The sequence below is a fragment of the Zootermopsis nevadensis genome, unplaced genomic scaffold, assembly GCF_977971745.1.
Source record: "Zootermopsis nevadensis isolate Lab colony 2312 unplaced genomic scaffold, Znev_1.0 Znev_ptg000050l, whole genome shotgun sequence".
Taxonomy (NCBI): Eukaryota; Metazoa; Arthropoda; class Insecta; order Blattodea; family Termopsidae; genus Zootermopsis; species Zootermopsis nevadensis.
In genome coordinates, this window is record NW_028259182.1 from 615,886 (window position 1) to 630,179 (window position 14,294).

General features: G+C 40.5%; 1 protein-coding gene across 1 annotated transcript in view; it reads left to right on the forward strand.

Moving 5' to 3' along the window:
- The window catches only part of Gad1 (glutamate decarboxylase), a 122,484-nt gene that overhangs the window by 102,008 nt on the left and 6,182 nt on the right, over window positions 1-14,294 (forward strand). Inside the window, exons 9-11 of the mRNA XM_022078790.2 lie at window positions 5,835-5,913; window positions 10,575-10,724; window positions 12,846-13,040. Of these exons, the coding sequence (XP_021934482.2) occupies window positions 5,835-5,913; window positions 10,575-10,724; window positions 12,846-13,040 (424 nt within the window). The remainder of the gene's footprint in view (window positions 1-5,834; window positions 5,914-10,574; window positions 10,725-12,845; window positions 13,041-14,294) is intronic.

The window sequence follows — 14,294 nt, forward strand, 5'->3', positions numbered from 1 at the left end:
CGGGACTTGATACATCACAGCTTCACAAACACAGCTCTTCCCAGCAGCCTTGCTCCATGAGATCAAACCCCCTACGTTAGCTGCACCGGGGGCTGTGCCCCACATGCTTTATATCCCATGTTTCCCCACTGTGCTGCCACCATTACGGGATAGAGCACCCACGGAACTGCAGTGGATTAGCCGATCCCAGGCCACCTCTGGGGAATGTGCACCATGTGACGTCACATCCGCAGCTGAGTAAGACCATTAGAACAGTTAAAGAAAAAATCGCCTCAATATAAAATACTAATGACGTCTGCGTTACAATTTTAGTGTTTAGGATGGAACAAGAGTGTACTCATAATGAGTACGTATCTGTACAAACGTGTTCCATGCGATTTTGAATGCTTCACTGGACTAGGATGTTCCTTTGGTTTAGATAAGAATCTGTTGTTGCGACCATTTAATCATTACATATGAGCACGCGACGCTAAAGTCAGACAAGTCTTTCGTTAAACATACAGAACTCTAGACATTTTTTTTTTCAATTTGCAAAAGCGAATTAACTCTATTGTATGCGTGTACTTTTTCTTTCTGCACGATAAAATCTATTATAAAATGTTTGAAGTTCTACTTAAGCTCAATGTAAAGTTAGGTTTCTATTGAACAGATTCACAGAAAAATTAAATTCACTCGACAATTTTAAGCGCAGAATCGCAATGTCAAAATTAATTAAAAAAAATCCACTGAGTAGCTTCGGAGATTAAACATGTGGATGTTACGTTAGCTGACACAACTCTGCCTAATGCATACACTTCATAGGCCGCATTATAATAAATAGCACATATGAACTTAAAATGACAAATACGAAACAAATCGACTGAGTTACTTAAGATCTAATCGTCTTCACACCCACAAGTAGAATTCCAGAAGCTATTTGTACCTAAAACGTACTTTTCGAATAATTAGATCGATTTTCAGCGATCGCAATATCGAGGTGGTGGCAAGAGGGGATGTCCCACCCTCTCTGTCAGTGACGCACGTGCTTTTAATTCCACGTCTTGGTTTTAATCTGCGAAGCAAAGCAGCTGTGCCCATCTGGTGCCACCCCAGTGTTGCCAACATCTTGTGTTCTACACCAGAAACACGCACTGATACTTTCTGATAATTCATATATGAGACTTTCGTAAGTTAGTCCAGTCAGAAATCAATTATATAGCCATTTGAAACTGCACAATTATTTACACGATTTAATGAATTTCGATTATGATTTCATATTCATGGCCTACATTATATTTTATTGCGAATTACATTTAGCTAAGAAGATTTCTGTCTTCTGGGTTGTTGCGCTGTGTAGTCTGGTCGATGTTAACCAACGTTTCAGAGATCATACTGCCTCCATCATTAGGGCGATTCTTTCTAAGTTATCTACGCTATGAAGATTTCTGTCTTCTGGGTTGTTGCGCTGTGTAGTCTGGTCGATGTTAACCAACGTTTCTGAGGTCATACTGCCTCCGTCATCAGGGCGATGAATATGCCAATAGGGTGTGTGGGGCTAGGTTTTTAGGTGCATATTGGCATATTCATTGCCCTGATGACGGAGGCAGTATGACCTATGAAACGTTGGTTAACATCGACCAGACTACACAGCGCAACAACCCAGAAGACAGAAATATTCATACTCATCGCCCTGATGACGGAGGCAGTATGACCTATGAAACGTTGGTTAACATCGACCAGACTACACAGCGCAACAACCCAGAAGACAGAAATATTCATACTCATCGCCCTGATGACGGAGGCAGTATGACCTCTGAAACGTTGGTAGACATCGACCAGACTACACAGCGCAACAACCCAGAAGACAGAAATATTCATACTCATCGCCCTGATGACGGAGGCAGTATGACCTATGAAACGTTGGTTAACATCGACCAGACTACACAGCGCAACAACCCAGAAGACAGAAATCTTCATACTCACCGCTGTGAAAACCTCAAATCTTACATTTACCTACATAACGATCCACTACAAGTCCTGCTTTTCAAGTAGCTCCAGTCGAATTTCTCAAAAACTATTAGTCTTCCCAAAAAATGAATCCACGACAAAAACCTGGAAGTATAGTTTTTGTTTATATATTAAGTTGGTTCAAATTTAACATGGACTCTTTACTTTTCCGGACGTTTACAGGCTTTATACACAACTGACACCACCTCTCGGATAACTTGAGGAATATAGCAGCGAAGAATTCTTTCGGCTGACTGCGCTACCAGAGTCGCATAGCTTCCAGAATCTCTTCAGTTGTGTAGAACCGCTGGCCTCCCAAATGGTCCATAATTGGTCCAAACAAGTAATAATCTCACAGGAAGAAATGTGCACTCCAACGATCGTCAGACAGCATCATTCACCCCAGTTAATCAAGAACATTAACTGTCGCATGTGCAAAATGTGGACTGGCATTATCATATATGATAATGGTCCCTTTGGACAGCTGTCAGTGCCTTTTGATTCTAATGTCGAACTAAAATCTGTCTTTGAGTAGATAACTGTACTAGGCTCAATTAATGTTTCTATTACAACGAAAAGTTTACATACACATTAACTTCGATCACTGCCACGGTGCGGAGCTGTGTATGTGCACGGCCGTCTTTAAATGATTCTCGTCATTTGAACCCAGACGAACGAGAAAGACACTCTACCTTTAACTGCGACTGAAGACGACGATGGATACAGCCACATTTTCACACTCGTTACAGCAACATTTGATAATAAAATGCTATTCAAGAGAGCTCGGCACATCACCTGCCGCCATGATGGACAACACAATAGAAACACTAATGTGGGTAGCGTTTGTACAAATACTTGCTATCCTAGGAGGGTTAAATTATAGCTCTTGATTTGACTACCATAAAAATAGAAACCCGATTCAAATTTTAACCCTCGCCGTATATTTAAATGTGAATTATATTTAAGAAGACGGAAGAAAAATGTTTTATGTTCGTGTTTAGTGAAATAGTCCCTTCATTCAGAAGCTCTTTCAGCAAAATATGTATCTAAAAAACACCAACTGAAATTCAAGAGGCGTTGCACATGACAGCACACGAAGACTTAAAACGTATATCTGTCACTGTGACTAAGTACCACACCAAGAAGTCGAATGAGACAAGTGGAGGTAAAACTCCACGCAATCTTAACCGCGGTACCCGAAGATGATAAACGTCGCGCTTCGGCCGTCTTATTTCAAGATAGTCGAAAATGTCTCAGACGTCTATCACGACGTATCAGATCTATATATCATGCATTCAGCAATGTCACTGAACGGACACAGACCTTCAGCTTAATTTTACAACCAGAGGTTTAAAGACGAATTATGTGAGGTTGCGAGCGTTAACCGATTCAAATAATCTGCTACCGAATAACTAACTGACGCATTGTTACTGAGTCAAATTCACTTACTATATCGGTCAATTAAACAACCCCCATCCCCTTTTGAGATTTAAAAGCAGCCCACATGATTGATGCCGCTACTGTCGACACCCCCCCCCCTATAATTGAATTTTAATGTTGCTCACTAATGACACCCCGCAGCGACAGGTTATTCTCAGCCGCTCCATCAATGAGTGCAGTGTTTATCGATGCATTTATCCTTGTGCGTCAGTAATGTGAAATGAGAATGGGTCAATAGGACGAAATTGAACAACACAGCTTACTTTCTTCCTTTCCCTTATTTATCATTCCCTTTTATATCCTCTTCCTTTCTTTAACTTCTCATATTCCTTTCCCACTTTTCTATTGTTTTTTCTCGCTTGTTCACTTTTCTCTTCTTTCGTACGAATGAATCAGTCACGCAATAAAGAAACAGAACTTCGCGGCCCAGTGGCTGTCACGTCTGCTGGAGGCCTCTGGTTCAAATTTCAATCCGGAAACCGGCTACTTTTTCTCAGTTTCTCCAGATATATGCTGCGACAATGTCAAAAATTAGGCCACGACCGATTCTTTCCATACACCTAACTATTCGTTATTTATTAATGACATCATATGACGCTGTGCATATTGAGCTACTGGCAGCGTTGTTAAATACGCCACAAACAAAGGAGTCACACGAAATGTTTGAGGACAGTCTCTTGGGCAAGCTCTGCCAGAAAAGTTGCTAATGTTCACGGTCCCCTTGAGCCGCTAATTGCACGTCGCGTCCATTAATCAACAGGAATCACAGCACGAGGCGGGCGACATGCTTCCTGCACACAACTGTTTAGACTACACGCCACACATAAGTGTCGGAGAAGTTGCCGCCGACCGCAGGTCGCAACAGTGATTCAAACACGCAGTAAAGGCATATACGTCACTTTAATCTCATTGAATCACAATCTTACTCATTTCCTGATAAGTTCATACAGGCGTAGACGACTTTCCTTACTTAATACGAATAGAAGGCCTGTGATATTATGTGTGTCAGTGTTTTCACACAAACTGATTCTACGTAAACTTTAGAATGCGTAGAGCTATATCTCCAAGATTTCTGTCTTCTGGGTTGTTGTGCTGTGTAGTCTGGTTGATGTTTACCGACGTTTCAGAGGTCATACTGCCTCCGTCATCAGAGTATGAAGATTTCTGTCTTCTGGGTTGTTGTGCTGTGTAGTCTGGTTGATGTTTACCGACGTTTCTGAGGTCATACTGCCTCCGTCATCAGGGCGATTCTTAGTATGAATATTTCTGTCTTCTGGGTTGTTGCGCTGTGTAGTCTGGTCGATGTTAACCAACGTTTTAGAAGTCATACTGCCTCCGTCATCAGAGTATGAAGATTTCTGTCTTCTGGGTTGTTGCGCTGTGTAGTCTGGTCGATGTTAACCAACGTTTCTGAGGTCATACTGCCTCCGTCATCAGGGCGATGGTGAGTATGAAGATTTCTGTCTTCTGGGTTGTTGCGCTGTGTAGTCTGGTTGATGTTTACCAACGTTTCTGAGGTCATACTGCCTCTGTCATCAGTTCGATGAGTATGAAGAGTTCTGTCTTCTGAGTTATTGCGCTGTGTAGTCTGGTTGATGTTTACCGACGTTTCTGAGGTTATACTGCCTCCGTCATCAGGGCGGTGGTGAGTATGAAGATTTCTGTCTTCTGGGTTGTTGCGCTGTGTAGTCTGGTTGATGTTTACCAACGTTTCTGAGGTCATACTGCCTCCGTCATCAGGTCGATGAGTATGAAGATTTCTGTCTTCTGGGTTGTTGGGCTGTGTAGTCTGGTCCATGTTAACCAACGTTTCAGAGGTCATACTGCCTCCGTCATCAGGGCGATGAGTCTGAAGATTTCTGTCTTCCGGGTTGTTGTGCTGTGTAGTCTGGTCGATGTTAACCAACGTATCTGAGGTCATACTGCCTCCGTCATCAGAGTATGAAGATTTCTGTCTTCTGGGTTGTTGCGCTGTGTAGTCTGGTCGATGTTAACCAACGTTTTAGAAGTCATACTGCCTCCGTCATCAGAGTATGAAGATTTCTGTCTTCTGGGTTGTTGCGCTGTGTAGTCTGGTCGATGTTTACCAACGTTTCAGAGGTCATACTGCCTCAGTCATCAGGGCGATTCAAGTCACCATTACAACGTTGCTATCTTTGCTACGAAGTGAGTTATCAGCTGCCTTTATTCGCTTGGGATCCGCTGTTAGTGTTGAACCGTTGTAAAATTTTGTTGTGTCCTTGGAGCACAAAATTTGGTGGCGGCTACACTAAATGGACGAAGAAAAACATCCATACTGAGCGGGATTAGATTTCACGATCCCAGCAACCAAACTGCCGAAACCTACACCCCAGATCGAAGGAACATGGCGGCCACAGACGCGCACTAACGCCGGCTTTCTGTTTCAGAGCGGATTCTGTGACGTGGAATCCACATAAGCTGATGGGGGCGCTTCTACAGTGCTCCACGATACACTTCAAGCAGGATGTGAGTAGAATATAAAAGTCCACTGACTATATTTATGTATACGAACCTCTTACGGCTTCGTCGATTTGGTAGCGGCGTTATAAACATCATACATTTATTACATTTACATTTTGTTTACAATGTTACGAATTTCAAGAACTTTGCTACAACGGTAACGAATAAATATTGTATCATCATGGGTTTAAAGGAGTAATATCCTATGCCAGAGTGGTTCAACAAGCGGCATGTGATCAACAAACGAAATTATTTATTTTCCACAAACTATTTTATTGTCTTTACTCCGAAAGATTTTTAAGAAAAACACAAATATTATCTGCTGCTTTACATACAAGTTCCAGACAAATAATGACTTTAAAATTCTACCGTAAGACGTAAGTTTTCCAGGTACAAATTATTTCAGATACAAGCTGTTGCAAAAGCAAGTTTAAAACAACATTAACTTTAAAAATAGTGCGAGAAGGAGTTCTTGACCATTGGGGCCAACGGGAACACTACCCTTGGACCAAGGTAAAAAGAAAGTTGGATCACCTGACCCTACGCAAATGCAATTAGTAATTCATTCCAGAGTCTGTCACTTTTTATCCTAAATCTAAACAACAAAATACTAAGAGAGACATGCGTAGGCCTACGTTCATACCGGTATCTGAGTAGTAACATGTATTCATAGTATTAAAGGAGATATACTGAACAGGAATTAAGAAAACCATAAAACAAGGAGCGCTATAAACCGGTTTAACGTTAGACCACATACGTAGCACGCAGGCTTTGAAGATGGAGAAAATAAAGCCATCGCGAAGTGGTAACAATAATCTGTAGTTTCTACTTGTGAGTGCATTGGTTTAGTAAGGACGTTATATAACAAATTTTATGAAAATTTAATTCGCCCATACCAGGGCAAGTACATGATTACACGCGGAAACAGAAACCTGCTGTTTTGTGGGTGTCAAAATTAGTCTTTAAAGGACGAACACTGATCGAGAGTATTTGAGAACAGGATGCCAAATAGAATATTTGAACCTAAAAGGGATGAAAACTGTATAATCAGAAGCGCTAAATTTGCAATCTTCGCAAAGTATCTTTGGAATGAACAAATCAAAGTGAATGAGATGGTAGAGGCATAGTACGATGAGAAATGCATAGAAAGATTTGGTTGGAAAACCTGAAGAGAAGAGACCACTCCGAAAAGCTAGACGTAGATGGAGGAGATAATATTAAAATAGGTTTTAAAGAAGTCGGGTGGAAGTGTGGACTAAATGCATGTGGCTGAGGATAGGTTCCAATGGTAGACTGTCGTGAACACGGTAATAAACCCTATTATTCCATAAAAGATGGGAAATTTTACTAGTTGAGTGCACTATAAGCTTCTCAAGAAGGGCTCTGCTCCATGCGGTCAGATCCAGTAGGGTTCCGCGGAGCACAGTTTGAAGAATCACGTTTCCTGACAATCAGGTCAGCTGATGGAACTAATAAAGAAAGCAGCAGTGAAGCTGAGGGAGGAACATTCAGTCCAGCTGCGAGATTCATGCGCATCGAAGACTATTCTATATACCTGTTCTGCAAGTGCCCTTAATTTTAGAAATTTGCCTACACTTCGAGCTGCCGAGGTTTTGAGAGGGTGACACAGAGTCGACAATGCCTGCATCATCCTCAGTGTTGATAGTTTATGCCTACTTCATTTAAACATGTGCGAGTGATTTATTAATTCGCCAGTTGTTTTGTGAGTGCAGAATCGATTGGAATTCTTTGGAAACAAAGTGAACAAGAAAATATTTGGATCTGAGGAGGATAGAGCAAGCAAGCAACTTACGACGGGCCTCATGAATAACGAAGAACTTCGTGATTTTTACAGGTAGCATGGTATTATTCGGAGAGTAAAATGTAGGATTCCACGATGAACACTACATGTAGCCAGAATAGGAGGGACAATAAATTCGGTTAGGAAATCCTCTCGAAAAACAGCCACTAGGAAGACAAAGCAGGAGATGGGTGAATAAGAGATCTTGTGGGTGTACATCGTGGATATGGCTCAGAATCGAGTCCAGTGGTGAAGTTCGATTGTAAACAACAATAAGCCTAAATATACACCTATTAATGAGTTTATCGGTTATAACAAAATATTATTCAACGTAATTTAAAACATATATTTAATAACAAAATATATATACAGAAATTCTAAATTATTTAAAAATACGTTAAATTCAATACTGCAAGTAATATTTCCATTCGGGGAAAGGGTACATCGATAGATATCATAATAAAAAAGGCATTATGTTTAAAATATAAACTATTTATACAGCATATTACCTAGGTTCTAAAAAAAATGTTACACGAATCTAAAACTCCGATGAGATTAATGACAATAATAGAAATCAGCATAAATAAGAAATTAATATAGACTTGAAAGAGAAATTTAAAAAGAGTCAAAAATGTACAAAACTCTTTTAATGTTTCCGTACTATTAATAGTGGAATTTAATATACAACCCCGTCATGGCAATAGCAGATTTTGTCTACTTTGTCTGGGTTCATTTGACTTCCAAAGACTGACCCTTTAAGAACAACTGTTGGTCCTTAGACCAATGAGATAACTCTGAAAGAACTCGGAAGACTGCATTCGTAAAAAGACCTAAGACTTTGGGCCATTAACTAATGATGCAATTCTGACGATAGATCTGATATTCCCTAAGTAAAGGACCAGATACATCGTGTCGGTACGTGTATGACCACCTAATGATCCGTTCCTTCTCGTGAAGAATCACTTAGGTATTTTCTGTCCTGAGGCGAGGGATATTTTACTACAGAGCGTCCCGACGTACGTACAGTTGTTTCGGAATCCAGCAGCCTACAAGGAATGCGAGGGGATTGTGGTATGCGCAATAACTTACATTCCTTCTGTAAAAACTTCCCTGTCTTGTTGCAGATACAACACGAAATTAGTTATCTGAGGACGCTGCAGCTTATACGTGGGACAGACAGCGAGATTCACATTTGAGAGGTCCTGCATGGAGTCCCTAGAGTCGGCTGTCAAACGTTCATTATTCGTGGCTAGGCGAGCAGTCTTTTCCAGGGGCGTAGCGTTCATAACAACCGTGTCGGTCAGGCTAACTCTTCGAGAAACGACAAATTAAATACACTGTAGTAATTTCGTGGTTCAGTGACACTCCATGCAATGAGACATAGCAGAACCGATCACACAAAACGCTTCGTTAGCCAGCTTCAGTCAGGCAGACCTTATTACGCTCGCCGCGAGCGTTACGTCTCAACTGCTGTAACTGGCTAGTCAAATAGTTCAGTTAAAATATTGGTTACAGTTTACATAAATTTATACTCTTCAGCGATTTGATGGAGAATGGTAAGAGTTGGTGACATGACCATGGATGCTTCAGACAGCAGCCTTAGATGTGGTCAGATCCTGGTAAATAATGATGATGTACGAAGTTTTCTTTCAGAACAATAAAAACATAAATTGCTAAAATGGAATTATCTACTATAAGAGCTCGACTAAATACTGGACTATTAAATAAAGCGGAACGCCTAGCAGTTTCACTATAATTGCAACACCCAGAATGAGTAAATAATGGCAAAAATTTCCTTCTGTATCTGGGTTAGGCATATCATAAAATGCGGAAGTCAATGTTCCCCAGTTTGAACAATATAGATTCATTCACCAAGAGGTAAATTTGCCCAAAAATAATACTGAACTTTTTAACTGTTGAGACAAACCACAGTTGTCCAAAATATAAATATAATTTTTCAATTATTTTTATGACGCTTGTAAATGCACTGGATGTGTTGCCATGAATTGTAAAGGATGTCAAATGCAAGCGGGAGTGTCCTGATTTAAGAGGTGCCTACTGTTCCAGGATTTGCCTGGAGCTACTTAGGGAAACAGTGAATATCTGAGTCGGGATAACCGGTCTCTGGGAAATACTTGGAGCGTCCGGAATACAAATCAGAGGTCCCAACCACTCAACCGCAGTGTTGTTAAGAAATATCTCGCAGTTATAGTACAAACGTCACCTCTAACCCCTTGAAGACAACATTCACCTAAATAATATTTCAAAATTCAGTCCGTAACGCAAAGATAAAACAGTTCTTAAATAATTACAAAGATCAAACTGTTAACGGTGTTTAAGGAAAAAAATCGGTGATCACATTGGCTATCATAATAAACCCGCAAATACAAAATGAAAAGGAGTAGTTCATTGCTGAAGTAGATTGGGTATAAAATCACCATAAAGCGTTAAAGATTTAATCAACCTAGATAAGGAAATTAAGCTTCATTACATCGCAGTTAACCATTACAGCTTCGCAATTTGGAAACATAAATTCCTATTTCGAATCTCGAGTCCATTGTTCAGACATGTGTTAGAATCAGGGCCATGAAACACATTGATGAAGGGGTAAATCTTGACACCCACAAACTTGTCTCACTCTTAGTTTCTTTGGGAAATCGAAAGAAGCTGTCTGAGATTTCAGGTTTTCACGGCTGTAGGAACAATGTTGTTCTGGGTCTTAACACAGTGTAGTCTCCTCAAATATACTGCCTCCGTCCCCAAGGCTGGAGTGGAAGTGCTGAGAAGGAGGAAGGCCAATCTGGGACGAAAAACGCGCTGTCTGGCTACCACTGACGAGCACGCATTTCTATTGTTTTCACTACAGGGGCTGCTGATCAGTTGCAATCAGATGAGCGCCGAGTACCTGTTCATGCAGGACAAACTGTACGATGTCCAGTACGACACCGGGGACAAAGTCATTCAGTGCGGCAGACACAACGACATTTTCAAGCTCTGGCTACAATGGCGTGCAAAGGTACCTCATTAAATTAAATTTCTTTTCTTATCTTCTGCACCAATTAGTTTGCAGAGGAAAAGTGGACATTTCAAGTTCTCACGGCAGCTCGCATTGAGATGGCTGTCTTCTGGGTTGTTGCGTGGACAAGTTTACCGGCGTTTCAGAAGGTCCTTTCTGCCTCCATCATCAATCACCATGATGATGGAGGCAGCAAGCTCCTGTGAAACGTCGGCAAACTTCTACCAGTCTACAAGCCCCCACAATCCAAGAGATAGCCATCTGCAAGAAGGAAGATTAGTAAAAGTATATATCATTTATATCATAATATGCATCCTTGCTATTATATTAATAATACTTTACCATCCTTTTATACCACTTCTGAAATTCAATTTTGTTACGACCCTTGAAGATTTTGTGTGTAGCTATTATAGTTACATCTTACTTTTATAATTTAGCGTCTTCAAATTAAACATTGATGGAATTATGTAATTAAAACGAGAATGTTTCCCAAATGCGTTCTCCACCTTTTCTGTTAATTATTTTTATAAATAAATTACAGCCAGAAAAATCTGATTCCTCTTTCATGTCATTACACGTGAAATTTTGTGTTATACTCTGAAATAGGCTGAACTGTTTAACTTTAAACAATTTTTATTTACCTATTACCAATTCAAGTGACGTAAGACAATATTTAAATGAAGAATAGCCATGACATGACTAACTGTACAAAATCACATTAACTTCTACTGTTTAAATTATGAAGTTAACTTAAATACGTAGGACCTAACTACATATTTCCCTCAGCACAAACAAAATCATCAACCGAACGACACGCCAAGTCAGTCCACATGACGTTACAATTATAAACGTGTTGTTGAAAAGAAATTCACACTATGTAGAGTCACAAAGTAGTATACTATTTCGTTGTTTCTTTAACTCGAAAAATATACCAAATAAAAGTTGTAGATCTTAATAAGCTGTATATTTTATTGTCAAATATTTCGTACGATATTTTAGCATTACGGATACAACTAAATTAGTTTTACGCCTTTAAAATCATAATTTTAGTATTCAGCTAATACAAATCCGTTAATAGTTTCAGAGATAAGAAACGAGGGCGGACGGACAGCATTCGCTTCAGGCACTATTTGCAAATATAATATTTTATAATCGCAATTATAGATAAAAACTATTTTTTATCCCTAGCGTGTGTCAGTGTTTTGAAGCCAGCGTCTGGAAAACGAATCTGCCTATTTCCTTGTTCCCTTCTTAATCAATAAAATCGAATTACGTAAGTCCTAAACAGTTTGCAACTATCAATCTCCTCTCAGAATCGTTACTCTGTTAGCTGACACCCAAAGTTAATCGGAATATCTACAAAGAAGTATAAGCCGATGTTCGGACCGTTCTCAAATTGTAATCTGTTTTTCGCTACGGTCAGAAGCGGCGAGTTTCTGCTACAAATGTTTCATCATCATAGATTGCAATCGGGAGGTCCAGATTTCAAATATCTACCTGGGGTCTCGGGTTCGATTCCCGGCGGTGCCCGAATTTATAACTTGTGTTGGGCAAGGCCGTGGTCTAGGCAACACGGATTTTTCCTCCGGGCATCCCAACAATTACTCCATTCACACACAGAAGAAGGCAATGGCAAACCACTTCTGGATCATCTGCCAAGAACGTATATGAACAGGTCCCAGTCCGAGAAAAGGATGGAAGGATCCTGTTCATATGGACCTGTCATCAGACAGAACACTAAATAATAAGATGAGGTGGTCTAGCGGTTAGAACGCTGGCCTTGTAATACTGGGGTCTCGGGTTCGATTCCGGCGGTGCCCGAATTTATAACTTGTGTTGGGCAAGGCCGTGGTCTAGGCAACACGGAGTTTTCCTCCGGGGGCTTCCCCGGTTTCTCCGTGGCATCCCAACAATTACTCCATTCACACACAGAAGAAGGCAATGGCAAACCACTTCTGGATCATCTGCCAAGAACGTATATGAACAGGTCACAGTCCGTAAAAAGGAAGGAAGGAACCTGTTCATATGGACCTGTCGTCAGACAGAACACTAAAAATAAAAAATAAAACTACATTGCGTCATTATCTACTGATGGGCTATTAACTTTTATGTGTTCTGTAGGGCACAGAGGGTTTCGAGAAACACATGGACACATTGATGGAGTTGTCAGAGTACATGGTGAAGCGCATCAAGTCGATGCCCGACAAATACTACCTCATCCTTGAGCCCGAAATGGTCAACGTTAGCTTCTGGTATGTGCCCACCCGTCTACGTTCCATTCCCCACAGTCCCGAGAGGGCGAAGTTGCTCGGACAGGTGAGTCACCATCAAGAACCATCTTCTCCCATTAGACACCCGTTAATTAAAAAACTCTTATGCACATATTCGCAGAAACGATCAACACTTTTGTGACATTGATTGAATCACAGTTATATTCGATAATATTTACTGTCTGTCTAAGCAAAGCACAGACATTACTATGTATATAATACTTCGCGCACAGCGACTCATTAAGTGCCCAAGAAGTAAAAGTGTAACATAAAACATGTTAAAATATGGCCTATCAAGTTCACTGTCATCCCATAACGGATATAAGAACAAACTCTTTAATAAATACAGCTAGGCGTCAGTGATATTAAAATTACAGGCTACCAGCTTAGAATTTTTATTTTGTATATTTGTTTAGAGCCACGCTGGCCTTGTAATCCTGGGGTCTCGGGTTCGATTCCCGGCGGTGCCCGAATTTATAACTTGTGTTGGGCAAGGCCGTGGTCTAGGCAACACGGAGTTTTCCTCCGTGGCATCCCAACAATCACTCCATTCACACACAGAAGAAGGCAATGGCAAACCACTTCTGGATCATCTGCCAAGAACGTATATGAACAGGTCCCAGTCCGAGAAAAGGATGGAAGGATCCTGTTCATATGGACCTGTCGTCAGACAGAACACTAAACAAAATTGTTTATTTACTGTGTACATACAAATCTTAAGAAGGGGCCCCGTACCCCTCTAGGGGCGTTTTTGTATAGACTAAATCAAATAACCTATACCTCACACAACAGACTGTGATAAAAGCACCACAGTACACCCCTACTTTCAGCTGTATGTCTCGATCTGTCATACTCGTAGCACTATTTCTGCAAATGAGGTTCTGTCTAATGAGATGGCTGTGGTGTCAGTGGGAAGTGTCGTTTCTCTTTGCTGCCTTATTTGGTCTTCATTCAGATTAACCATGATGGGTGCAAATGATAAATTTCATCTTGACGTAAGATTTATTCCTACTCGTCCACTTTCCTCCGTTTCTGAGAGTCTGATTCCTGGAAGATTTTCTCTTTACTACGACGCAGGAAAGTAGTCCCAAAAAAGAAAATTTCATTGGTGGTTTGGAACGCAGTTCGAAGTTAAAATAAATGAGCTTGAGTAATAATACAAGGCCGTTTAACTAGAACTTAACGACATCTCTACATTTTTAAATGCAGAATTAAATTATATAAACAGCTCACGAAATGCACAAATTTAAAGTACCTGATACATCCGCTTCAAAGAGATAACTTGCAAATTTAATAAATC